At 38.3% G+C, this 26,893-nt stretch overlaps 1 protein-coding gene across 5 annotated transcripts in view; it reads right to left on the bottom strand.

Moving 5' to 3' along the window:
- The window catches only part of SYT1 (synaptotagmin 1), a 357,459-nt gene that overhangs the window by 38,126 nt on the left and 292,440 nt on the right, over nt 1-26,893 (bottom strand). For all 5 annotated transcript variants that reach the window (XM_055712129.1, XM_055712127.1, XM_055712131.1 and 2 more), the window contains one exon: nt 16,664-16,781. In XM_055712129.1, the coding sequence (XP_055568104.1) occupies nt 16,664-16,781 (118 nt within the window). The remainder of the gene's footprint in view (nt 1-16,663; nt 16,782-26,893) is intronic.

The raw sequence follows: 26,893 nt of genomic DNA, 5'->3' as shown, positions 1-26,893 counted from the left end.
CTATCACAACAAGGCTTACAAAGATATTAATGTAAAAGCTTCTCATTGTCTGAAAATCCTTTGCCATGGCAACTTAAAATCAGCTGCTTCCAAGTGATTTTAAAGCTTTACCATCCCCCCTAACCCCGTGAGCTTCAGACCTGGTATTTCAACCACAACTATTAAATCTTCCAAACAGGTATATACATTATCTCTTCAAAGGCCTGCCTGATGAGCAGGTCCATTTACCCTGCAGGGACAAGTAATCATTTTGGGTCTCATGCATGGCAGAAATTATTGTATCAGGAATCCTGTATTCAAATCACTCAAACTCTTGCACACACACTCCCAGAATGGCTGGGGCGCCGAGATGTTTTTTGCATTACAATGAAGCTGCTTTTCATTGAACTGTATTTTTGTGCTGCTTTACACTTGCTGACAGCATTGATCCTCTTATCATCTTCAAGGATATCTGATAAAAATTATCTGATTCAATGGGAACTTGAGACAGTTTCAGCTACAGATGTACCAAAATTTGCTTTGAAATCTACAGATGCCCCTCCATTCAGTCAGTGAGACCAAGTACGTAGATAAGCTGAAAAAAATACCTGTTACAAATTTGAACTGGAGAATTATGTACCTCAATTTCTGTGAATACAAAACACTGCAGAGCCTATTTTCAGCTGCGAGTTTTTAAACTGTGTTGGGCTAATGGTTCTCAGGTTGCGTACCACAAGCAGTGACTGTAAACAAGTTAACCCCCCTCAGAAAATACCCAGCTCTATGCATTTCATAAGGAGCACTTATCATTTACTGTTCATCCACTATATGCCTGATTCATTCTCAGGTGATGGCAAGGAAGAAGAATATTTAAAATTCTGCTATGTGGCTTTTGGGGTAATGTTTTTAAGCACATGAGCATGATTAGACTGACTGCAGATCTTAAGTACAGTCATGATACAAATAATATACAACAGTCTCAGGGAGGAAAGGGATCTAAGCACAGATGGAAGAAGGAGGGAAAAATCAGGAAATTCAAGACTTACTATTATTATTACTGCCACAGTAGCACTCAAGAGGCCCCTTTCAGTTGGACATTGGCTCTATAGGGTAAGAGGCAGTCCTGTCCCCACATGGATATAATATAAATGCAAACAAAGGCACAAAGAAATGCTACCCAAGGTCAAACTTAGCCAAATACCTTTACATGTGATCAAACAACAAGTTACTAGCAAATCTGGGAAGAGTTAACCTTAAGTCCCAAAGTAGCATTTAGGTGCATACAGAAAAATATTGCCACACCTTGGGTACCGAGAAAAGTAAATGTAAAAAGACCGTACACATGCATGTGAAAGAGGACATAGCTGTCACAGTGTTTTCTGGAAAAATATTTTTTTCTGTATGTCCAACATTACACCACTGCACCTCCCACAGAACATGTTCATTTGGTCACCCAATATATGGAGATGCCCTCAGTCTCCTAAACATTTTGAGAGATGGAAAACTGCATGCTTCAGATCCCTCTGGGATGGACTCTTGATGGCTCAGCTCAGGCTTAGCCCAGAGACAAAATGAGAGGGTGTGAACGAGCTCTGCATGAAGCACAGCCTTTGCATGCTTGGTAAAAAAACCATAGCTGTTCCTGGAAACAGAGAAGGTGGTTCTGAAGACTAGGTTTTCATCAGCAGAACATGCATCAGAGAAGCAGGAACCCTGGTCCTGTTCCTAGTCAACATGAGGAATTCAATTCTCCACCTCCTCTGAGACTTCCTATCCACTAGGATGCAGTCTTGGCTGCTGGTTAGGAAATTAAAGCATTTTCTCAAATCTGAAGACAAGTAAATGAGAAGGAAAGGCTCCTGGGACAAGAAGGATGTCTGCCAGGAAACGTCTTAACTTTGCAAACCATGGTTAGAGATACTTTAGGTGGATGAGGACAGATGAAGGTCTCAATGTGATTTTACTTTGCTGGGATCATACAAGCATTTTACATTAGGAAGTTATGAGTTAAAACCCACCCACAAAGTATACACTACAGTGGGATCCAGAAAGTAAGATTTTTCTGAAGGTTCAGAACAGAAGCTACTACTAAGTCATGTTCCCATGCCACCCGTATCTCCACTGCTTCATACAACTGCATTTGCATTGCCACTTGGAATACTAATGTTTAAAGACTCCACAAAAAATGCTAGAGGTAATTTTCAGACAAATACGTTGAACTTTTTCTCTTTTGGTCTTATTTTGATGCCTTAGAAAGTCAAGAGTACTTACTAGTCTAAGCTCTCCTTTAAACATTTTTATCACCTAGCACTATACGGCTCATTGACATCCAGGAATCAGCTTTTGGACAAAAGAGCTCAAGGGAATGCACAATGTGCACATTTTTCTTATGAGCACTCCTTCTCAAATTTGACTATCCAAGTCACCTGACAGATGGCTAAACTCACATGCACTCTGTCATTTCCCTATTGACTGCACATCTAAGAGACTCAGCTAAGCATTAGCTTAAGCCCTGAAATATCTTTGAAGCCTCAAGTATTAGAAAGTATGTTTTGAATTTAAGTCCTCTAATTCATTGAAAAATACCTTATCAGCTTCTCTGTGCTGTCAGAGCTGTGTAAGAGTTTTGATATAATTGAGACACCAACCTTCTGCTTTTAAGTTTACCAAGGGTTGGCCCTGACCAGTTGATTCAGTGAAAATCTGGTCTCTGCAACTGACTGAATCAGGAAACTTTGATAAAAGTACAATTTACAATGTATTTAAAAGCCTAAGTATGGATGGGATTTTCAAAAGTACATACCTAAGCACCTTTCAGAGGACTACCGAAAAACCCATCTGACTTCTAATTCTTATCGCAGGACACATAAATGACTTAAAAAATGTGGCCAAATTTCCACACTCCTGTTTTTAAAAATCACTGTAAAATTCAGTATTCTAATGAGTAATTTTCTTCCACAGTTAAGTGCAAAGTTGTTTGTATAAAGTTATTAATTTTGACTACTAAAATCATCTGCTTCATAAGAATAACTGAATGTCACTTTTATGCACATGCAAGAGGACAAATAAAGATGTACCAATGGTCTGTTCATGATTGGAAAAGAAAGAAATCCAAAACTTCTGTCACCCACTAGAGTTAAAACTCATGAATTGTCCTTATTAGAAACAAAAATATTAGCAGAAGTTCCTGATTATTTTAGTAAGGTTTGTCTTGCCCTTCATTGCCTTTAATTTATTAGCATGTTATCTATTGAGCTTCATGCCCATAACAGAGTAGAACTGGAAGTCTGATGTCAGCATATGCTGCCAAATCTGTTGATGTGAAGTTTGAAAATATTCATTTGAACCAATTTTAATGCTTCAGCTTAGCAGGATTTCAGGGAGCAAAAGACAAGCTTTATGTGGATTTAGCATGCCTATTGAAAATCTTGTGCTGTTCTGTGGTGGTTTGTGTTTTATGACCATTGTCTAAACTGTGATGTGACTTTGATAGCTTGCCTGCTCTTCGGTGATGCATAGATGGCAACTCTCTGTATCTTTTACAAAACCCAAATTTTAACTTCCTGGCAGCTTGCATACAATTTCTTTCAAATACTTTTCACTGTAATTACTTATTTCCCCCCCCCCATCTTTCCAACTGTCTTTATCATGCTAACCTGATTAAGTCATTAAGTGATTTTTATTATATGCCTTATTTCTTTCATTCTGATTAGTTTGTGAGACTCTAATCGCTGTGCTTTTTCTTTAATATGGCTTGCAGATCATTTAGGAATATGTGCTATTCAGACTATTTTATTATCCCCATATAAAATTCACATAGAAATTGTTGACAAGAAATAAAAAACACAGACAATGATAGGCGATGTTTCCCATTGTTTCCCAGAGGCAAAAAGGTGGCATTCATTTACGCACAAGCAGAACAAACATCCAGTCAACAAAGTATACTCCAGCAATAGCCAAAGCCCTTACTAATCCTGTGGCCACATAGATGTTCAAACAAAACAGAATTAAAAAATCCAAAATCAGGGTTCTATCACCCTTACATGATAAAATAAAAACTTCACCTGATGGAAATCAGCAGGAAAAGCTGAATATATATCTTATTGTTATGTTGTGGAATGACAGAATCTAACTGTGTGTACAGCCAGCTTTTACTTCTTAAGATATGTATGCAATTCGAGAGACAAGGAGGAAGATAAACATTCAGTGTACATGGAAAGATAAAACTGGCAGATGGAGACAATGGCTTTTATGCTTCTGAGAATAAATAAAAATTAACGCAGAAAAACAAAGGTAAAAATATAAAAGTGAGCATAAATGTTTTGCATTTGACCACAATGTTACCTTTCAATGAAACAACACAAATTAATACAGAATACTATTGTACCATATGGATGCTTGGATTCCTGCCAGAAAAATTGCACCATCTGTCTACCAGAAAATGGACTGACATGTTATGTATTACTGGAAGGCTACCATTCTTTTCAATATACCAGTCACGATCCTGACTTGCATAATACACTTCTCAGTCCAGTAAGATTAGCAATGGTCCCAAGACAGTGCTTGTAACCAAGTCTGACCCTAAGATACTGAAGGACTGTTAAACTACTGTGTCATACTTTAGAAACTCAGACCAGTGACATAAAATTTGATCACCATTAATGAGGAATTGTCATGAATCATATTCAGAAGCAGCTTAGAGCTCTTCCTTCTTCTCTTTGGTGACAATCTAACATTATTAACAAAATTTTAGACAAGATGTCCAAGCTAATCCACCTTTCTCATCAAACGGAGTACAATAACTTTGTTTTGTCTATAGATGGCACACTATCAATTTACTTCACCCTGTTATCAAACACATGACATAGCCACAAACAGCACACAGAACATGCACTTATACAATGCATCTCATTTAGTATGCCTGATTGCTATAATATAAGTCAAACAAACAAACAAAAAAACATTCCCCCAGGGTTCTTCACATTTGAAGCAGATTTCATGGAAATTTAACTCAATTTCAGGAATATAATTGAACTAACAATCTGTTCTCTTAGACACTATGTCCCCTGCTTGATACTATGCAGGGCTGGACAGATGCCAAAGAAGCTTTGAATGTACTTCAAAAGTGTTGGTAAACAATGACCGGCCTTTTCTAAAAGCAAGATGTGTGTGCTGGATAGGTCAGGCAGCAGCACTCTGGCTGATGCTAGTCTTCCCCTCCATTTAACCTATCAGGATTCAAATACAGGGAATTGTAAACAAAGAGAAAATACAGCAAATAGCATGTAAACAAGAAAAGCCAAAGTGTGTATCCTGCAAATGCTCTGCAGAAAGCAAACCTGTATGCAAATACACAGCAATGGAATGCTTGGGAACCATTCAGCTTTCTGCTGAAGTCCTATGCCAACAGAGTCAAAATTTGTTTTCTAAAATCAGGGTACGGTCTAACTTACTCACATTCAAGGTCTCCTATGCATGGAAAGCAATTAAAACTAGAGAGCAGTAATGGAATGATTTGGAGCAGCTATCTTGATTAAAAAAAAAAGAAAGTATTCATTTGCTTTATGCAGAGATCAGAAAGAAAGAAAAAACCCACCACACAGCAAGAAAATGAGAATAAATTTAAATATGAATCATCAAAGAATGTTTTTCCCTAGATTTTCAATAAAATGAAGTACATTTTTTTTGTTTGGGTTCCCAAGGAAACACAGTGCAGGTAATCATTCTGCTTTCTTTGTGTGCAGGTACCAGCTTGGTGACTGACTGCCCCTTTTCCATACCTTTTTAGTATATTGGCCAGCATCAATCAAACTTGACAGGATAACAGGCCTCCCAAGGATATTAAATTCCTACAAGCTTTGTGAAAGTAGGCAGCCAGATGGAATAGAGAGAGCCCACTAAGTATCCCTACATGAGGTGAAAGCTGCAACCTGGTCGCACCTCTTATTACACACCAGAAAATACATGTGTGAAAGGGATATTATGGATGTTCAAACTGCGGAAAAAAAGTTTCAATTGAAGCACATGTTTTATTAGAGATCAGAATACCCAGTCATACTCTGAAATTCAAAGGAAATCATGCCTTATAATTCCACTTCTCACAGAACTATATTTTAAATTACTAGTGGACTACTGTTGGCCTTGGGCTTTTGCTAACTCTTAATGCAATGGAACATTTCATCAGTGAAAAACCTACCTCAAGGCTGAAAAGCTATCAAGTCCATATCCCTTGCTACCTCATTGGACCTGAAGCCGAGGACCATAATACCTAGACACTATTGCTGACATACTGATTACACAAAGGAAAGTGTGCACTCGTGCATGTGGAAGATGCGTTTGTCTGAATAATTTCATTTATAAACAAATGACTGTCTATGCTTTAGTGTGGGTTCTACTTATGCTACTCCATTTTGTTGCAAGAAGAATTCAAACCCTGATCAAAAAGATGTAATCTATGCCCAGATTAGACAAAAGCAACATCTATCTCATACTTGAGTCTATTTCTTGATTAATTCAGGTCAAAGAACTCAATCAATTTAGGAAATCACTTGCTCCCCCACAGGGAGTCTCAGACACAAAGACTGAGCAGACCAGCCCATGGAAAGATTGTTCTTGTCAAGTGCTGGTTTCCCCAACCAGAAGCCAGGCAGTAACATCCTGAAGTAGATATTCCTCAGCAATGGGGTACTACAGATAGTGTCCAGGAATGGCTGAGCCAGTACCTGACTTCCCCCATCCAGGCAGGAGTTTGGTCCAATAGTGACTTTGAATAACAGCAGAAACCTCTCCCAGAAACACCTTTGCTCCCTCAGCTTTCCAGATTCAGATCCCAAATACCTTATTTGTAAAGTAACATGCACTTCTTTTTAATTAAATATTCCCCCCCCCCCCCCCCGTTTTTTATCCATGAGGGAGCAGCCTGAATTAACTTAGCTCCCAACCAGCTGAAACAATTTGTAGCACAGGACTTGCTGATGCTGTCACATCCTTACATAAGCATTTCCTCACATCCCACACAGCCAGGGCTCCTGAACTTAGAAAACCCGTTATGTTGCACGCTCTCATAATCACTACTTTTAGCATCCCTCAAATGTTGACAAGCATGTGATGGTTTGCTGATGGGAAGCAACTGATCTAGCTGAGTATTTCAACTCAGCTGCTGGGAACTTACTGCAGGAACACATTCCCTCACAACAGTGTCGTAATACGACTGGCCCTGGAGCCAGCTGTACTGCAAAGATCTCTGGAGAGAGTGAAACAGAATTTAAGACACTTTCTCACTAGGGCTCAGTCAGGACATTATCATATTCTCTTCACTGGAAAGGTGGATTTAACCTGCAGACCTGCATATGTAAAGTGTTCTGTGATACCACTGGGAATCTGAGGAAAAAGAGGTCCCACGAACTGGGCTTGATAGCCGAGATTAAACAGAACCCCTTACTTCTCTGACCTGAAGCAATTCCTACAGAGATGCTGCTGAGCTGCAGAGATTACATTTGGGTCCTGAAATCCTCGTGTGTCCCTACGTACAGTACAGGAATTAAAATTTGGTTCTGCCTACTACTAGATTATGCACAGTTTTATAATGTGTATCTGTACCTTTATTTGGTTTTAAACAAACTCAAATCTGAGAGAGATTATGTTGTGACACAGCTCACAATACAGAGTTTACAAACCCTCCTTTCTGCCTTCACAAAAAACCATAGAGAAGGGTGAAGCTGTAGAGTGGGTGGGGGTCTTGTTGACAGATTTCCTTTTAGGCATGTTTTGCAAGCAAACCTCTAAATGCTACCCATGGCACATCGGGCCATTGTGTTATGTAACATCTGAATTTTGCAGTCAAATAAACTTTATGTCTGTTGGCATGCACACTGGAAAAATGCTATGTGATCTGCGCTTTATTTGTGTCTTTTATTAAGAAGAGTTCTATATTTTACTATTCAATAATTATTAGATTAGTATCTAATGTGATGGGATGCAGCAAGAAACCCCTAAACATAAATTACTTTGATTTAAAGAGAGTAAAAAATGTTGCTATCCGTAAACTTGAAGACAGCTCAGCAGAAAATAAAGGAATTCATGTGGAGAACGAGCAATAGCATATTCATCAACAAGACAGAAAAAGGATAGGTTAATAAGCACAAGAGGAAAAAACCCTCAATCTCCTCCCATGGACTAGATTCACTGCACTAACGAGCATACAATGTCAGGAGATGTTCCCTCCATATTACCCATTCTGTTATTGCATTATGTTGGTGATAGATGCATCAGTTGAGAGAAACACATCTGGCACCATCTGACCAACAAGACTGGCATAATGGACGAAAAAGCACCACAGCTTTTAGCTTTAAACCAATCATACTGTTAAGGGAGAAAAACCCCATCAGATTCCTCTCTTATCTTTAGCTTTGTAAAACAACCGCTTAGCCCCTTAGCTGTCCTAAATAAACTAAATATCTAAATAAAAGTGTTGCTTGTGCAGATACTTCACTCATATCCAGCCTTCTCATCCTCTTCAATATATCTGAAATTTTCACAGAAGTGACAACATACACCTTACAAAACTATGCCTGAAGAGCTCAGTTATTCTAGTTTATTGCAAAGATGATGTAAAGAGACCTTAATGATGATACAGGAGACCCTCATGAAGGGGTGTTGACTGTGGTGACTTTCACAGCTAATAAACAAAAGCAAAAGAAACCATAGCTAGGAATTAAACACAGATACATTCTCACCACCACCACACAAGAACTTCTTTACAAGGGAAAAGTGGCATTTCTGGGCTTCACTTTTCCACCTTGTCGACAGGTAATTTGCAGTTAATCAAACCCCAGTGACTGACTCAACTAGAACAAGGTGGCTCCAAGGCAGCATGGCCTCTGCTGGTGGGAAGAAACACAGCCCAAATGATGGCTTTTCTACCTCATCCATAGCATCACAGAAGTAAAGCAAGGGATAAAATATTTGGAAAAAGAATCCCACTGAGATTCATATCACTTTCATGAGACACACAAAAGGCACAGTAAGAATAACTGAGTGTTGGCACCTCAGTCTTAATCAGCAACAAGATTATATTTCTCTTCTGTTACCTTGAGAAAGGCAATGGGACCCTTACTGGGAACTGCATCAATAGAAGAGAGGGCAGGACTTGACTTTCATCTTCACTTAGAAAAGTTTTGGAAAATAGATTTTTGAATTGTCAAGGGGAAAACTTATTTTTCATTTTTTAAAAAATGATCAGCATCTCACAGCTGCCAGTGGAGAGCTTCACTTGCCAAATGCATGAACAAATCTGAACAACTACCACCCATAAAGCATGCATGTGAAGTAACGATACCGACAAAGAACTAGGAACACTTGCCCTCCTATCTGTCTCCTTACACTGAAGTATATGTCTTCTCTGTCATCATAGATGTGTTTTCAGCACAGTATAATAGAGGAGATGTGCAGTTCCCTTCTCAGCATACATCCCCTGCTCTCTTCGGGGATAATTTAGGATCAGGATCAAGGGTCTAATCGGTGAAATGTTTCTTTCCATTGAGATATGTACACAAAGGAGTTACACGTTGGAAACAGTCATGAGATCTGTAAGAAGTAACCACATCAAGATCTAGCAGAAACTAATAACCTTTCTGGCCCACATGGGGTTAAGCACACCAAAAAATGCATGCGGGATTTAAAGTAATGTCAAAACTTGAATTTAAACTTGTTTTTATTTCTTCAGAAAATCCTACAAACCTCATCAAACTTCAATCATGTTAACAGTGCTAATAAAATGCTCATCATGCTGTCTTAAAAACCTGTATGACTTTTACACAGTCCTGGAAAGGAAATATCCTCAATTATACTTTCCTTACTTTCTGTGAACATTTAAGCGCTGATCTAAACTGGAGTTCTGGAGATGAAAAAAGACATTTTCTTTTTGAGTTCATATTTAATTTTTTTTCCTCGAAACCCATTAAAATAAAAGACATAGGCTGCAATTTTCAGAGAGCAAAAATAAATTAAACTTAATTGTAAGAGACCTGACTAATTTCCCTAAGGACTCCAGAATCTATCTACAGTACTTCTACATCCATTTTACAGCCACGCACATTGCTATGAAATTCTTGTAGAGCTTGAAAACCTAAAGTATTAACCATTTCCATATAAGTAATTAACACACACATTTTCACACTTGCTTTGGGACTGCATAAGCAAATAAAAACATAGTATAATTTAATCAGGAAGAAGCATGCATACAAACACACACAAAATGCATTATATAGATGTAGCTATTCAGATAAAAGGATAAGATGTCTTTCTGCTTTCTGTTTTGGGGAAGGGTGTGGGGAAATCGATAGCAATGGCACAAAATGATGACTATTGACTGGCAGAGCCCACATAGCTCGGGGCTGACCTCCTTCACCTTTGGTCAGCATGTACTACCAAGGAGATGTACGCATACAATAAGCTTTCTTTCCTTTCTCAAATCATGAAGCTGTTCAAACACCTCCTGAGCCCAGGCACTTTTTCAGCACAGTGTTTGTCCTAAGGTTTCTCAGCACAATGCCTACAGGTTTTGTACAACTTCACTGGTAATCAGCAGGCACAATCTCCTTTTTCCTCCCTTTAAGCATAGGAGGAAAAAAAAGAGAAGAACAATTTGACTCTGCTTTTTTGTAGGACTTGATGGTTTACCTAATACAATATATTATTGTGTGCAACAGCCTGTAGCATATGATTCAGTGGAAATTGTGTACTCACTCCAAAATGGACAATTGCCTGACAGCTTCTTCTAAAAACTCCAAAATGGCTTGGAGTATGTGCATCAATGTCTCCTTTAGCATGGCTTGTATGATGAATACATTGTCATTTTGAATATATTTTGATTTTGGAGTTGCCTTCTTCAGCTTTTAACTTGAGGAGGAAGGTGATCTGATGTCGAAGGCTTGAGTTGGGATTTGGAGACACAACTCCCTAAGGCCTTATTTACCCATTGAAAGAGGACTGTTTCAGACGACCCCACTCCTTACTGCTCAGTCTTAAGGAAGACATCACCAGCAGGGGTGTTCTTCCAGGCCGGAGAGAGAGAGATTTTGACATGATGGAGATCTGGTGACCCATTCCATCTCCACTGTAGGAGCCCAAAGTGAATACTGTGATGCTGTGAGACCGCTTTGTGAGCGTTAGAGATGTACTGCTGCAGCCATCTACTGTTGGAACTTCTGCCAGCGTTTTACAGTACAGATACTGAGATACCAGATGTTGCAGAAATCCTTGCAGTAAGTAGAGATCTTAAAATATTTGTTGGTACTGATCTCTGTTGGATTCTTTAGGATTAGGCTAGATGTAAATGCAGCTGTTGTGGTGGTGGTGCTTTTTGTTTATTTTTACTTCTGTCTTCTAATAAGATTGTTTTCTTGTCCCTCAATATTGACTGAGTTATGCTTACAATACAGCTTATAGCAAGGCCATGACACTAATGGTATATTTCTCTTCCTATAATATTGCATTTGTGTTAGGTAGCTTTTCAGGTTTCTCATGCTTTAATGAAGTTATTAAAGTGAATGCTCTGCCTGCATAATTCATGAGCATTCACTCTGTCTTCAGAGAGCTGGTCTCAAAACAATTTTTAATTTTTCAATTATTTTCTGAGACATCCAGCCAATTTGAATTTGAATGCAATATTTAAAATAAATGTCTAATTGTAGAAAACTACCTTTATTTCTGCTATAATATCATTTGGTCCCCAGAGATGGTTCTGGTTTATAGTATTTGCTCAGAAGACACAGAAAGGTGCTATATATTTTCTATTTATAACTCATAAATATTGAGATTAGCTTTCACACATAATGGACTGGATTATGGGCTGCTTTCTCTTCACAGCTGTATCTACAGCTTTCTGCAGAAGGAAGAGTACATGGATGCAGTGACAATCCTCTTCTCCTTGCAGTTCTTCCTAAGCATTACTTTGGCATAAATAGGTGTAGTTTAGGGTCTGCTATAATATTTTCTACTTGGCAACAGTTCCTAAGGAAATACCTGAGCCCATGCCAGCTGGGGCATCTGCTCCCCACTGAATCTCTGGGTCTGACTGGGGGGAGTGGTGAGAAGCAGAAATGCTGAGGAGATAAGGGGAGGGTACATTGCTTGCTACTAGGATACATTCCTGGTAATTAGATTCACTAAAAGCTAATCATGCTAAAATAATACATAGAGAAGAAAACCACAATAGCTTTCAAAGATTTTTAGTATGAATAAAACGTACTGAAATTAATCCTAGAAAGATGATAAGCTATGTTAAGGTTTACGCTTATTATCAGCTACTAAGAGATGACTTTTTGATACAAAACAATATTTCACCAGTAATAAAAACAGCCACTGAAGTTCTTAAAAAAAACAACCCAGGCATTTAAGCCAAAAGGTCTGGGTAGCTACACACCCATAACAACAGTCTGTCCAGCTGCCAGGCTAAGCCTCTTTCTGAAGGTTCAGAGGGAAAATGCTTTTCAATGTATTCAGGTAATTTATTTTAATGATTGGCTTGGTCAAAGCAGGGAAAGCTGCTGGAAGTTGAAATGAAAGCTTTTATTTCATGTTAGGAACAAAAATGAATACAAATGGAAGGTATGACTAAATACATGGAAATCCATAAAACTGCCTACATAAACGTGTATTAATATAGGGAATCTTCCTATGGAATAAAAAGAAACACCACTTTTATTGCACAGACCAAATTTAGCTGCTAGTCAGATGTACTGAGGGTTAAGCAACCATTTTTTCTTTAGAAAATAAGTAAAACCTACATATACAAAACAAGATTAAAATGAATTTAGATAAAAGTTTCATACTCATTTAAATCTATATGTGAAATCACTACCACTTTGATTTAAATGAATATCTCATAGGGGAGCTACAGATAATTCCTACCCACTTTCTGGAACAGAAGGGATTGTAAACCTGAATAATATATCATAATTCACAGACAACCCTTGTGAACTGAATGGCGTTGCCAGGGTGCATTTTGCCTTTATCAAAAAATTAGTCAGACTATGTCTCTGTGGCCTGTTTGGAGTAATAAACTACAAATGGGTTTTGAAATCTTCCAATTTTGCAAATCATCTAAATGAAATAAACCCCCCAAACAACACGGTGTCTTGGGAGTTTAAGTTCCCTTGATTTTGTTGTAAGACCTAAGCTGCTACGTCTAGTAGACACTTTGGGTGAAGGTTACCTATAAAGCATGTAACCTGAATTTACCAAATTCAGACAAATAAAAACGATCTCTTTAGAGCTTACATTCCTACATATCACCTGCCAGATGTCAGATTCATTAAAAATACATTTGAATATAATTTAAATAATTAAAATGCCATTTTAAAACATGCGTAATTGTTTGCCAGAAGCCCTTGCTCACTAGAAGCAATAATTTCCACTTGTTGTGGTGACTTGATGAGCTCAGGCTGAACACTTCCAGTGTTTGAGCCAAGGTTTGCTTTAGTCACAGCCTGGTGTTACAATTAAATTTAAGACCTGGGAGTTTATTGCTCAGATGGGTGATCTGGTTTTGTTCAAGGAGTCTAATGAATTTGATGATTAGTCTGTTGTCTTTTATTGTCTGTTTCCAAGTAATTTGTGCTTGGCTTTTGACTGCTAATAAAATTTATGGAAAAGTTCAAAATGCTGGAGATAAAGGCTGGTTTTTTTGCAACTGTAGTAACCATTAAATAGGATATATACACTGACTAGCAAGATTAAGGTTTCACCAGTAGAAGCCCTTTAGAAATGCTACAAAAGGTAGTACTCTCAATCTCTCAATCTCCTTTGATCAGTCTCTTGCTTTTGATAGGTACTTTCGCAACCAGGCTATTTGCACAACGTAAACATACATGTTAAAAATCAAGCTAGTCCGATTGCCCACAATTATGGTTTTAATATATTTCTAAACAGAAGTTCAGAAGACTACTGAGCCACAGTGACTGGTTCTTTGTATTGGGACTAAAGATAACATAAATGCTTTCCACATCGTTGAGGTGCAAAGGTATAGCAGATATTTAGTAGCAGCAGTAATACTCAAAATGTGGAGAAAAGCAGCTAGAGGGAACTGCAAGGTTGCCCACTGCTGTGCTGCGAATGCTTGGCAGTGCTATGTCAGACCTCCTGCAGGCATCAGTGCCTTGCTCCTCCTTTCTGCAAGGCAGATAAACTCCACAGAGAGGCATAAAGGCTGAACGCAAGAGAAAGCAGAGCCCTTTCCAAATGTCCGCCTGCTGCTTTTCCAGCATCTTCTCCAGAACAGCAGAGAGTAACAGAAAGAAATATTCTAAACTCAAAACCCAGATGCTTTTTGCCTATTTCTGACATACTTCTAAGATTTTTTTCCCCATGTGTCAATTGCATAATTTTCACCTTTTGCTAATGGCTTTCCCTCAGTGACAGTAAGTGCTGTTGCGTGTATAGGTAACATTCAGTTTGAGATCACATTTGATTGTTACCATTTTCACACCTCCACTGCAATGCAAAACTTTCAGTTTTGCAAACCAAAAAGCCATTTCTGTATTTAGAGAAAATAACAAAACCAGCAGGGAAAGTGTTCGTTAATCGAGATAAAACCCTGTCACCTTCATTACCACTTAGCAGTACTGTACTTTGAGAGTGAGTAGGTATTATTTAGTGTGAATAATGACAACAGAATCTCAGCTTGATTTCAAAAGTTATTTCTGCATAATTTATTCAAAAGATAAATTCCCTAATGAAAGATACTGGATCCACTTTAAACCAACATTATTTCATCTATAATTACTGCCTCAGGAATACTGTACTAACTGCCATTTATCACTGTCAGTGACTTTTGAATTCCTGTTACAACCATGGTATCCCATTGGGTTTGTTTGTCTCTGAGAGAACATGATGTTTCTAGTTTGGCATGGCCCTGGAAAAGGAGAACAAAACCTGTCATCCCCTAGAAATATATTTAAATATCCTCTATGTGCTTCAGCATAGAGAGGAGTAAGCCCATTCATTTCCTTGTAGTTATTTCCAACACAACACATTGCGTTTTCCATCTGAAGTTTGGAGAAGGTCTTCAGTTTGTTACAGCTTCCCCTGCTCCTTTCTTTTCTTATAAGCTGAGTACTCATTATCCATCACAATTCTCACAAAGCTTGGAAAAGAATATTGATGCTCTGGCTCTCAGAGCCTACATTTCAGTCAAAAAACTCCACACTACCTCATGAGAATCTACTCTTTCATTAGAAAACAATTAGGAAGTAAATGTGCTTGAGAAGATTAATTTATAGTTGGGTCAGTAGGAGTGTTAGGGAAACTGTTAGTGGTGTGTCCTAATCCAGTGTCCATTTTAGAAAAGAAAAAGCTAGGCTGGACTGAGGTAACGACTACAACAATATTTTGATGTCTTTTAGTTTCTTATGTCTTGCTGTGCAGAGCAAGACTTTAGAAGCAAGTGGAAAAAAAAAAAGATAAATGGTTACTGGTAAAAGACTTTTGTTTCCCCTCACTTTGTGAAGGTCTTCCTATTATTGTTGATCAAAAGCAGGAAATAAAACCTTCAGGCTTACTTTTAGCAGATTCCCATTTCTCCGTGTATTTCGAATATAACTCTTACCTTGTGCTAAGATTAGAATTAAAAAAAAGCAGAACACTTTTTTCTTGTCACTTCCTAATTTAGAATTGGCAACTACATCATCTGTGTGTTAGTGACAGCTGTAAAATTTTTCAGTTCTAGAGCTGCGCTGGAAATATCCCGATTCTCAATGGTGGGTAGAAACTGTCTCTTGCAAACAGAAGGTATATAAAATAAAATCCTCATGGAAAGACCTCACCTTATAAACCACGCTGTTATTTAATTTGGTCTCAGCTAATTGGCTGATTAGACAGTAATTTGTGTCCAAATTCCAGACACAGCAGGGAACAGAAGCTCACACGAAGCTCCACCAGATCCCTGGGACACAGCCCTAGAGCACAGAGGCACAGCCTTGATGTCACAGGTGCTGACTGCACCCTCTCTTAGAGATGGCATACATCATCTCGCTCACGGTGTGTAGCCTTACTATAAGGAAAGACTATGAAGGCTGTTTGTAGGTACTGAGCATGTTGGAGATAGCAACCTCACGGACTACCGCAAGTGCAAGACTATCATTTTGATTGCTGGTGTACATGCAAATGCAGAGCACTCCCAGCTCTGTGCATGGAAGCAATCACACCTGAGCCCTTCAAATGTAGAAACAATTACCCTAGCACCTCAACCAGCAGTCAGCATGGTGACCTGTGGTGATTTCCTCTATTATGTGTTATCAGTAACATTGCAGGGAAATGCTCACATTTTGTGAGATTAAACAGACAATATGAATTGTAGTCAGATTTTTTTCTCTTGCTTGAATAGTCAGTATTAATCTCCAGGCAACACGAGAGAAGGAAAGTACAGAGAGCTGGCACTGTCATCTGACTGTTTAACTCCTCAGACCTCGTCTTGTAGTGGAATGCAATATATAACAAATCTCCTTTTCTTAAACTAGAATGTATATTCAGTCATCAGGCCCCAACTTTCAGAAAACACCAACTGCTTTTTTTCAGCGAACAAGAGCCCTTACCTTCTCAACCCAGACACCTCCAACAGCAAAATGCATTGATATTCTGCCTTTACAAGCCTGTAAAATCTGCAGGCAGATTTTAATGCACATACCTGATAGTCCACCAACATCCATCTTCTTCAGGTTCTTTGCCTCCAGAATGACAACGGTCAGTTTGCCAGCAGTAGGCACATAACGGAGGGAGAAGCAGATATCACCCAGTTTTTCTTGCTGTGAAAGCAAACAAGACATGGTGTTATATTTCAATAATATTTTGTACCTTTAAAAAACAGTTTTGAAAGTCCCACAGAAAATTATCAGGATTATATCTAAACTCCTACTGTTAAACAAAACACTCAAATGGTCAATATAAGATACCTGCCACAAGTTGCCCAGCTTAAATTCTTTACAACCTCAAGCCCATTGCAGCAACTGGGTTCCACAGCAACTATCCTGTATGGAGCCAAATGACATTATGCGCTGGCTGCAAAGTAAGTAATATTGCTCAGCATTTCACCCCTGGCAATCAGGGTCTCTGTAAACTAAGTAATGATTATTTGTTTTTGGGGTTTTTTTTCCAAGTTGTGTTTCGGTGGCAATCATTTAACACGCACTCATGTGCAACTACTAGACTATTTTCCATGAAACTGTTTTCTGTGGGTCTTTCTTATCTTTCTCATCACACTTTGTCACAAAAGAAAAAAGTATCAAAAACACAAAGCAGAAAACATTCAGTATAAAAAAAGACTTTTCTCTTACCTGACAGGCATAGAAAAAGAAAAAGAAAAAAAAAGGCAGAGATAGACCAGGAAAGCACTCAGTGCATCCCTCCTCACAACAGGAATGGCTGGAAGGGTTTGGTTTTGCCTTCAGCCTTGCAGCCTATCACCTGGGATCCTGCCAAATGCAACCCTTTGCTGTTAATTGCTTATTACCTAACAGTTGTGGCAAAGAGGGAAAGGCTGAATTAGTTCAGAATTACAGGAACTTTGTTTTAAAAGGAGGACCAAGTTCAAAAACAGATTTGAACTTGCAGATATGAGAGGGAGAGAGAAAAAAAGAGAATACTGCTAGAAATGATCACTAGGGTGATCCAAGCTGCTTTCCTCCTTCTTTTCAGGCACAATGTTATCTCTAGGAGGGTAACAAGGTTGCCTTTGAGACAAGAAGAATCAGGTTACACTGAACAGTCCAATAAAGCATTTCAGACAGCAATGTTTCTCTTTTAAAGGCAGTAGTTCTTATGGCATATGCCTGTTTCCACAATTTATTCAGGCAGTAGAGTATAAAGCACATTTCTATGGAGATATACCTCTTTGGTTCCAATGTTTTGTTAGAATATATTGGAAAGGTGGTTGTTGAAAAGTTTTGGGGGTGTACCAAGTTTTTTGTTAAGACAGGAGGTGATTTTTTTTTTTTTTTTTGCAGGAAATATGCACTTTTCCCCCACACCACAAATGCAAAAAGAATATAGCAATTTACCAGGTTCAAAGAGGCAAAGTCAGAACCTTACCTAAAAAGCTGGGGGAACACTACTGAGAGCAACTGACTCACGTATCAATGGATGTAGTAGGTATTTCCTAGGGGAAAAGACAGCCCATGTCCTAAGGACTTTACATCTGCGTAAAAGGAACCAAAATGTTCCTTTCCAGCTGGGACCTTGAGTTTCCAAGCAATTTGAAAGAAACAGAACTTCATCCACTAAGCCAATTTTTCAGCATCAGTGGCAGTTCTTCTCTCAATAGGTCTTACACACAATCACTTTTTATCCAGGTTTGGATGAGCACCTGCAGCACATCCATCTCATGGATGCATGTAAAATGTTCGGCTATACTTCAGAGTTTACATCTTCCTCCCTTATCAAAAGGTGCATGGGCTGGTCTCAGAAGACTTCCTTGGGGATGTGGGATTCTTTGTTGTTTCCAGCAATGGACTAGAGTGGTATATATTAAGAACAGCACCATGTAGTTACTGTTCCTTTTATTTTAAAAAAACTTAGAAACTACAACAATAATGCAAAAAGTGACAAACTCTGGATTGATTATTACAAGTTGGGAACAAAACCCAGGGTTTGTAATAGATAGTTCCCTGCAAAACAGCTCAGTGATCAGCCGTGGTCAGGAAACATAAAGAACAAACACAGTTATGTATAGTTAGGAAATGCTCAGAGAGAGCACACAAAATAGCTCATGATGTTAAATGTGTGCATCACTTACAAAAACACTGTCAGAATGCACATGTGTCAATATCTTGAAAACTTATGGTGTCCTTCCCACATGAAAAAGGATATGGTAGAATTGTGAAAGATTCCAAGAAAACCAGCAGGCATGATCAAAGATATGACACAGCTTCTGCAGAAGGAACAGCTAAGTATATTAGAACTTTTCAGGCTGCAGAAGGGGTAGCTGGGGGGGCAGTATCTTAGAGACCTCTATGTGACGAGGAGGGCTGTAATGATGTTACAACCTTGCTCAAAAGAACAGATCCTAATATCAGAAAATTTAAAATTTTAACTCACATCTAGAATAACCTAAGATGTCTTTCACAGCATGGACTGCACTGCTGTGGAAGGACCTCCTATTCCTCTCTGTCTGCATATACTGTTATAAACCCCAGCATAGATTCAGATCATGGAAATATGGATTTCAGCTGTGCAATCTGCATAGCTCATGCTCAGTTCTGACGGAGCCTGCAATGGCATGGTGACAGCAAAACATGCTCCTGTTCCCCTGACATTCAGTTTTGGAACTCCATATTGGCTATAGGCTAATGGTGAAGTTGATCTATCACTTGCAGCTTGTACGGAATGGAAGAAATCAATTACTCATTGATTCGTGTTATCATGATCACAGCTCACCCAGCTGCCCGGTGCGCTCTGAGGTCACTGCTCTGTTACATAGCAGACTTTTAAATTAGCCTGGTTGATTCATGGGGCTGTGAATAAGACTGAAAAAGGATACATTTGAAAGCTTGTTTTACTTCCCTATCTTAAGAGACCTTTGTACTCACATATCACCTGATAGTCAAGGGCTGTGCTCTTGCCTCTAGACTCACCAGGCAGAGCTTTAGTTGTAGCAGAACAGGAACTTGTATTCCTTTCTATTCCTCAGAAATGTACCTAATTGACAGAGTATCTAAATCCCTGTTTTGGAAGGTACTTTTAAATCAATACCATGCTTCTAATTGTTCCTTTGAGTGGATTTTTTTTTTTAAGTTTTTGTTTGGTGGGGTTTTTTTTGTACTTGCATTGAGAATAGATTGTGTTTAGTAAGCATAAAATGGTGTTAGGATTGTGTTTTCTAATCTGAGTGCTTCAGCAGAGGTGGAGGAGGTACTTTACAGTTATTGCCACTGAGACCATCACCTCTCACCAGCTTTTTTCTCCATCTGTAATCATGTTATGCTTCTGTGCAAATACCACAATTGTCTACACAGAAGAGTAATTTTATGAGAGAACTTAATGCATTTTTAGCTTCTTTTAATGTAATTTTAGCTGCAGGAAGCACAGAGAAGCCAGCATCATGTAAATAGACAGTTTCCCATAGATCACCAGCAAGCCATGGGAAATGGCAGCAGGTGATGAGCTCATTCCAGTGAATAACCTGAAGAAAAAGCACAGGTACCTCTTTAAATGACTACAGAATCATGTTTAGTACTTTCTTTGCTGTTATTAAAATCTGTACTAACTGCAATTCTTCAATATTTCTTGTACTTTTAATATTTTCTCTTTGCATGACTGCCACAGGTTTTCTGTTTCTAATCTGGTTTGGTTTGGTTGTTTTTTTTTGTTTTTATATTTGTCAGGCAAAATACTGCAAGTGGCAGCACTGCAATGAAGCAACAAAAAGCAATCACTAGAGGTGTGGTTTGCAGGAGATAATTACAAACCCCTGCAGGGCTACAAGGTACAGATGAGTGCTTCTGGTATGGTGATTATCTCATGGAGATGCCTTATTGTTATTATTAATTTCTTTCAGCCCTATATATAAATAATTTATGTTAGCAAATTACTTTGATCTCTGATGGAAACTGTAAGTTAGTGTTAGAAACTTCCAACTGGGAGGTTCATAGACATAACCTATTCATGTATAATGCCTAAATACGAATCAAAAGGCTCTCCCCATCTAAGCAACTTCATAACTTCTTTACATTTAAAGAGGATGCAATGGAGCAGAACATAACTGACATAGCACTGCTAACACTTCTTCAGCTTAGAAAAGGCTATTGGAAGTCCTATTGAGAACCTGGACTTCTTAGAGATGACTCTGCCTGTCTCATGTTTCATCTCATATTTGTCAGTAGTCATTTTTTCCTTGACAGTACACTCTCCTAATGAGCTACAGAGAAAAATACTATTTATGTAGATTACTCTCATTTGCACTGCAGAACCTCTAACACAGGTATCTATCTTCTTAGTATAACCATTCTCCACATTTTTGTGGAAGATATTACCGGAAAGTTGATGCTTTCATCTATCTTGGTAAAACAATACCAAAAAATGAGCCACAGCACCATGTACTTTTTCCTCATTGGATTGAAGACTCCAAAATAGTCAGTAGATGAAGACTATAAACATGGTGAGGTGGGCTTCCAACTTCAATACCTGGTTTTGGTTGTGGATATTTGATTGTGGATATTTGCATAAGCCTGAGAGAAACACAATAAGATGTAGTTTATCTGTGAAGAGCCAAAATACGATCTTCCACCAATCAATATTTACAATGGAAGCTCATAATGTTCACTGCGTAGTTTTTGCAGCAAACCAAAATGTTTTAAAACTCTGTGGAGAAAACAGGGACAGCATAAAGGTGGGTTATAAGCTAAATCACAGTCTTTCAAATTCAGGAAACTCTGGTAAACTATAATGACAGAATCGCTAATCCTAATTCCCACTTCCACAGGCTTCAGACAGTTCTGAAGTTCTGTCTATACATGGCGATCTCAAATCAATAAATCTCTTTGCTTGGCATGTAAGCCATGAATACACTAAGATACAAAGGTGTCACGATAATACTAGTAACAGAATCACATGGATGCAGAAATGGATTACATGGACGGGCCAAAACTTCAGTTAAGCCACCATAGAAGTGGGCAGAGTTATCAACCCATACACATCTCTGGGATCTACAGTTGGGAAAGTATTGCTTCTCCACACCCCCTGGGTCAAACAGGTACCATACTGGGAAAAGGAAATATTAGTTTGTTGGGGTCCCTTTTTTTCTTTAAACCTGAAATTTTATTGCCACAACGGCTGTCTTTAACATTACCAGCTTAAAAGGCATTGCATTTTTGATAAATCCATGGTTAAAGAACAAAACAGAAAATTTCAGACCTGAAATAGGTATGATCAGGAAAGCAAGACAATCTTTTTCTCTTATGCCTGCACATTAGTGACTAGATGACCCCACATTATGAAAACGATTCTGCCACAATTAGGCAAAGGAGTGGGAAGTGAGAAAGAAGCTCTTAAAACTGGGTTTGCATAAACAGGCTAGAAATAGATGGTGCAGCAGGAAAAGCTGAAGAAGAACCGGAAAGAGAAACAAAAGCTGGAGCTAATCTGTCAGCCCATTATAGCACTTTTGGAGACTATCACATGACTATGTATGCACAGCAAGTACCACTATACCCCAAAGTCTATGAACTACTTTTGGAATAAAGTACTGAGAGTGAATAGGAGAGGGAGAACTCTCCCCAGACTTTTCAGTCAAGAAGTTGATTACAGAAGTAGCTATTTCAGGCTTGCCAAATGTTAATGATCAACCCAGTCAATATAAACTTACAGACTTTAACAACTAAACCATTAATCTGACAAGCAGAATAATTCCTTTGCTGTCTAAAAGGATTTCATGCCCATGAACAGAGCAGTCATGCTGTTATACAGCTAGCAGTAAATAGGTGCTAAATAAATGCCTCTGGAGAAAAGGAAGAATCTTCTTCATGACTGTACCTACTGCACTTTTGAAGAAAATATTTTAAAACAATAAAATATGACCACACAAGTGCCCTACTACGTATTTCCTTATTCAAGGATCAGTCTCTATTCGCAGGAATAACCCACTTGTCTTACAAAATGAAAGTACAGAGTGTGATCTAAAGTATCTCCCATTTGCTTTTACTAACATAATTTCAGAAGTATCTTCATAGGTTATACTCCCTTTAAATGTGCAAACTTGGCCATAAAAGGAAGCTCCTGTTAACGTTAAGTGTCCAGTTACAAGCCACATAACAACTAAATTAAGAAGCAAAGCAAAGTGAAATAGCAGGAGATCTTGGAAGAAACAGAGAGTTCTTGAGAAAAAGATCCAGAGGGCTCATTTCAGACACTGCAAAAAAGGGACTAGCAGTAACAACAGGCTAAAGAAGAGATGGAGGGGAGACTGATGCTAGGTGAACAGAGAACAGAAATAGAAGCAAAGATCCATGCAGTAAGTTTTAAAAGGGAGAAGTTTTAGGGCAGACAGGTAACAATCTTTCAAATTAAGTGAATTTATTAAAGGTATCAGGAGGTGGTATCTGTAGGGCTATAGTCACAGTACAAAGTAGGAGTGAGGAAGAGCCAAAAGAAACATTTTAATTGCATATTCCTTTTGACTGATTTCCCTACTACAGTGCTACTCTCTGACTCCTTTGTGGTACAACTTCTGTACTTTTTACCTTTGCTTAAATGGAACAGACCTACTAGGATCTTTCCATGGAAATAAAAATCTACTTTTTTTCTTCATTTTTTCCCCTGAAACAGCAGTACTTGACATAGAAATTCTTCACAAATCTCTGTCTTCTTATTGCAATATATATAGAAAGGTAGTAGACTGCATTTCTTTTAACTGCCCCAATTATGTAATATTCTCCAACACAATGGTAAATTGACTTGAAAGCAAGTTGTGCAATAGTTTGAACCAGCTGATGTTATTAAAAAATTAACAAGTCAGGTTTTGTTAGCTTCCTCCTCTTAGTCTTCTTCATTACATTTTTAACCCATTTAAAGAAAGCCTTTCTATTACTGCTTTCTAAAAAGCAGAGGAAATGGAAAGATAAAACACTGTTATTAGCAGTAGAAAATGACACTTCACGGTCATCAGTTTAAAAGCATTACAATCAGCTGCCTCTTGCAAAATGAGAAAAGCTGTGACTGAAGGCACTTGAAATCAAAGATTAGCACAAACGCACTCTTTCATTTCCAGACAAGAGACCATGCTACCAAACATACTGAGTTCTTAATTGAACAAGAAGAAAATTAATTTCTTAAATAAATGAGAAAGGGATGAATGAATTAAAAGCAACATATATGCCTGAGCAGCATAGCCTGGTCTTGTGTAACTCTCTGCCTATCCACAAATGCTTGCAGCTGGCTGCTCTGCTTTAATGATTGCATCTTGCTCTATTTTGCCACTTGGCTTTTCCTCAGTTCCTGCCTGATCATATTTCTAAATGTCACTGACGTTTATGCAGGCCAGTCCACAAAACAAAATTAATTTAACTGAATGGCACATTAATATTATTACTTTTGACAGCATGGAAAACTTATTAACTATAGCATGTCAAAAGGCTAGTCTAGTGAGTAGTCTAAGTACAACATCGAAAGGAAATGTAATACATTTGGAAGGGGTTTTTTTGCTTATCAGACACTGTGAGTAGTCAAATCACAAAGCTTTTCCATAACTATTACACTATTATATGTGCATTGCTCTACAGAAAGTCCTTGTCCTCCTGTGACAGGGTACAGGAAGCCACAGTACATACCCTGGCTTGATTTGAAAACACCATTTATAGTAAGTATGGACACCTTAATGCTTAGTTAATGTAGTTTCTACTACACCAAGAGTGTCCTAGTTTCCAAAAGCAATTGACTCCAATGCTTTAGATTACAGATTGGGATTGCAGCATATATCCAAAAATATACATGGTCAGTAGACAGCAAAGAACTGTAATTGATAATCAGATCAGTCACTGATTTCTTAGTTGCAAGGTGTACCACTGGATGTGGTACTGTCTTAAAAATCTGGCATGAACAGAGTCCTTGCTATGATGACCACACATTATCAATTAATGAAAGACAACAAGCAGATCAAAGAAACCAGCAGGTTTTTATGCACTTGATTACAGTACATAAACACTGTAGAGAAGAGGAAGCATCGTGTATGTAACGGCTTGAATCTACTGAAGAAGAGCACAGCAAGAATCAGTGACTTGGAGTAGAATCCAGTAACATCCAAATAACAAATAAAGTAAAATTTTTAACCGATAGAGTAACTGCTGAAGCTATAAGGGATGTGCTGTTTTCTCCATGTACTGATGTTGTAAAATCAGTAACTTGCAAACTCTTTGGGTCTGAAGACCCTCTAAGTTTTCCAGTGGAGGTGCAAAGCTGCCTACTGCTACTGCTACTACCAGCAAACACTGGTCCGTTGTCAGCAGCCTTATCTTTGTATCCTTTGCCAGCAAGGTCTCACGTGGATTCTTCCAGTGGGACTTCCAGAAACTTCTGATTAGATGATATTAATATGTGTCACAGGAGACCTGGTTTGGTGAACTTCGACTAAAACCATGCAGGATAACGCTGAAAGTCAGGGTGCCATGAGGAAATCTGAGCTTTTGGAGTTTGCAGGCTATGGCCAAGCAGCCAGAACAAAATGCCATGGGCTGAGAATCACAGCTCCTCGATCCAAAACCAAGGAAGGTCTAACTTTCAAGCTTGTAAGGGGGTTTTGTTGTGCCACCTACCTCCCAGCTTGGCCCAGGGGGAACAGTACAATCTCCAGGATGCTGCCTGTTTTCTAGATCAAGTTTAATTATAGGAGGTTCTTTAAAATGTTCCTTGAAGATCTAGGAGTCCTCCAGATTTAGAGCAGAGAACCTCACCTCATTTATAAAAATACCCAATTTGATAGGAAACAGTAGTATTTCTAAACAAAACAAATTTTTTTAAAATGGGACATGTTTGGTTTTTTTGTTTTTTTTTTTTTTTTTTACAGAAAGAAAATTTTAATGTTAGCTAGTCTGGCTCAGTGAAAATAAAGTAGATCACATTTAAAGGCCTGTTGTCCTCAGTAAGTTGTAAAAGCTCATACAGTGTCGGGCAACACACCCAAGGAATCAATGAACAGGTGAGCTAAAAAGTCTAAGGAGCATGTCCCAGTGTTTACACACAAGATATTCACAGCTAGCTTTATATGTATTTATTGCGCTCAAAGGCTGATGAACAGCGAGTTTTCATGTTAGGGAACATATAAACAGGAAAGTTTCAGAGCCATGAATTCTTACATAATGTGACCAGTGTTTGTGCTTGCAGGAACTTAAGCCAATTGTAGAACTCTGCAGCTGAGGTCCAAACAGGAAGCCAATATTCCCAAGTCATTCTGTAACATATGATTGCTGCAGCAGATCTTGTACAGCTTAATTAAAATCTGTTCTGATTTACAGCTATCATATCTCAGAAAATATTAATTTTTGGATGTTATGTTTTTCATCACAAAAATTGTAACTTTTAATACACTAAATGTGCATATTTTTCCTTTAGGCTGATGGATAAAACTAAAAGCATACATTTATCCACTAAGAAATCAACTAATAGTTTAGTATCACAGACAGACATTCTGAAGAAATAATCATGTCTTTTTAGAGATTTTAAATGATTCAATGATTTAAAGGGTGTGTAGAAAAGTATGAGATTCTATAGCTAGAGAAACATCATCATTTGCTATATCAAATTGCAATGAGACAAATTGGTCCTCATAAAAAAAAAGAGGATGGGGAAGCATGCACATATTTGGATGGCACGTGAAGTTACAGGTGGCATCTTTTGGAGGGCTTTGATGTAATGTCATATACAAATTCATGACTAAGAGTGATAGAAAAAGAAAATGCAGGGATGAAAATCTACTATGACAAGAAAAAAAAATCACTGGTTACAGAGATGTGCTGTGGAAGAACTGCAGCTCGTACTTTGTGTCACAGACATGTAATTGTTGTACCTATTTTCTGCACAGTAAGTACAAGCAAAATATTAGAGTAATCAAAATTAATTCAAATGACCCGTATCTCCTAGAAAACTTGCCTTCTCTAAAACATCACAGAAAATTTATGTTCAGTCTGACTGATTAATGTGAAAGTCTGAAAGAGTAAAAACACTTTCAGCATAATCCACTGCTACCTAATTCTGGGCTGGGCATTAACAGACAGGGGATGTCAGCTGCAGACCTCAGGGCGCCCACATGAAAATGAGCTGCTGCCAGTTTTGAAGCCTGAGCTCCACTCGGCAGAGATCCTCCTGTTAATTTTCAGTTACTGAAAAAAGATATGGAAAAAGAAAGGTAAAATAACTGGATTCCAGACAGCTCAGT

This window comes from Falco cherrug, chromosome 5, assembly GCF_023634085.1.
Source record: "Falco cherrug isolate bFalChe1 chromosome 5, bFalChe1.pri, whole genome shotgun sequence".
NCBI classification, from domain to species: domain Eukaryota; kingdom Metazoa; phylum Chordata; class Aves; order Falconiformes; family Falconidae; genus Falco; species Falco cherrug.
The sequence above is the reverse complement of the archived record's forward strand: the minus strand, read 5'-3'. Positions and strand labels throughout refer to the sequence as shown.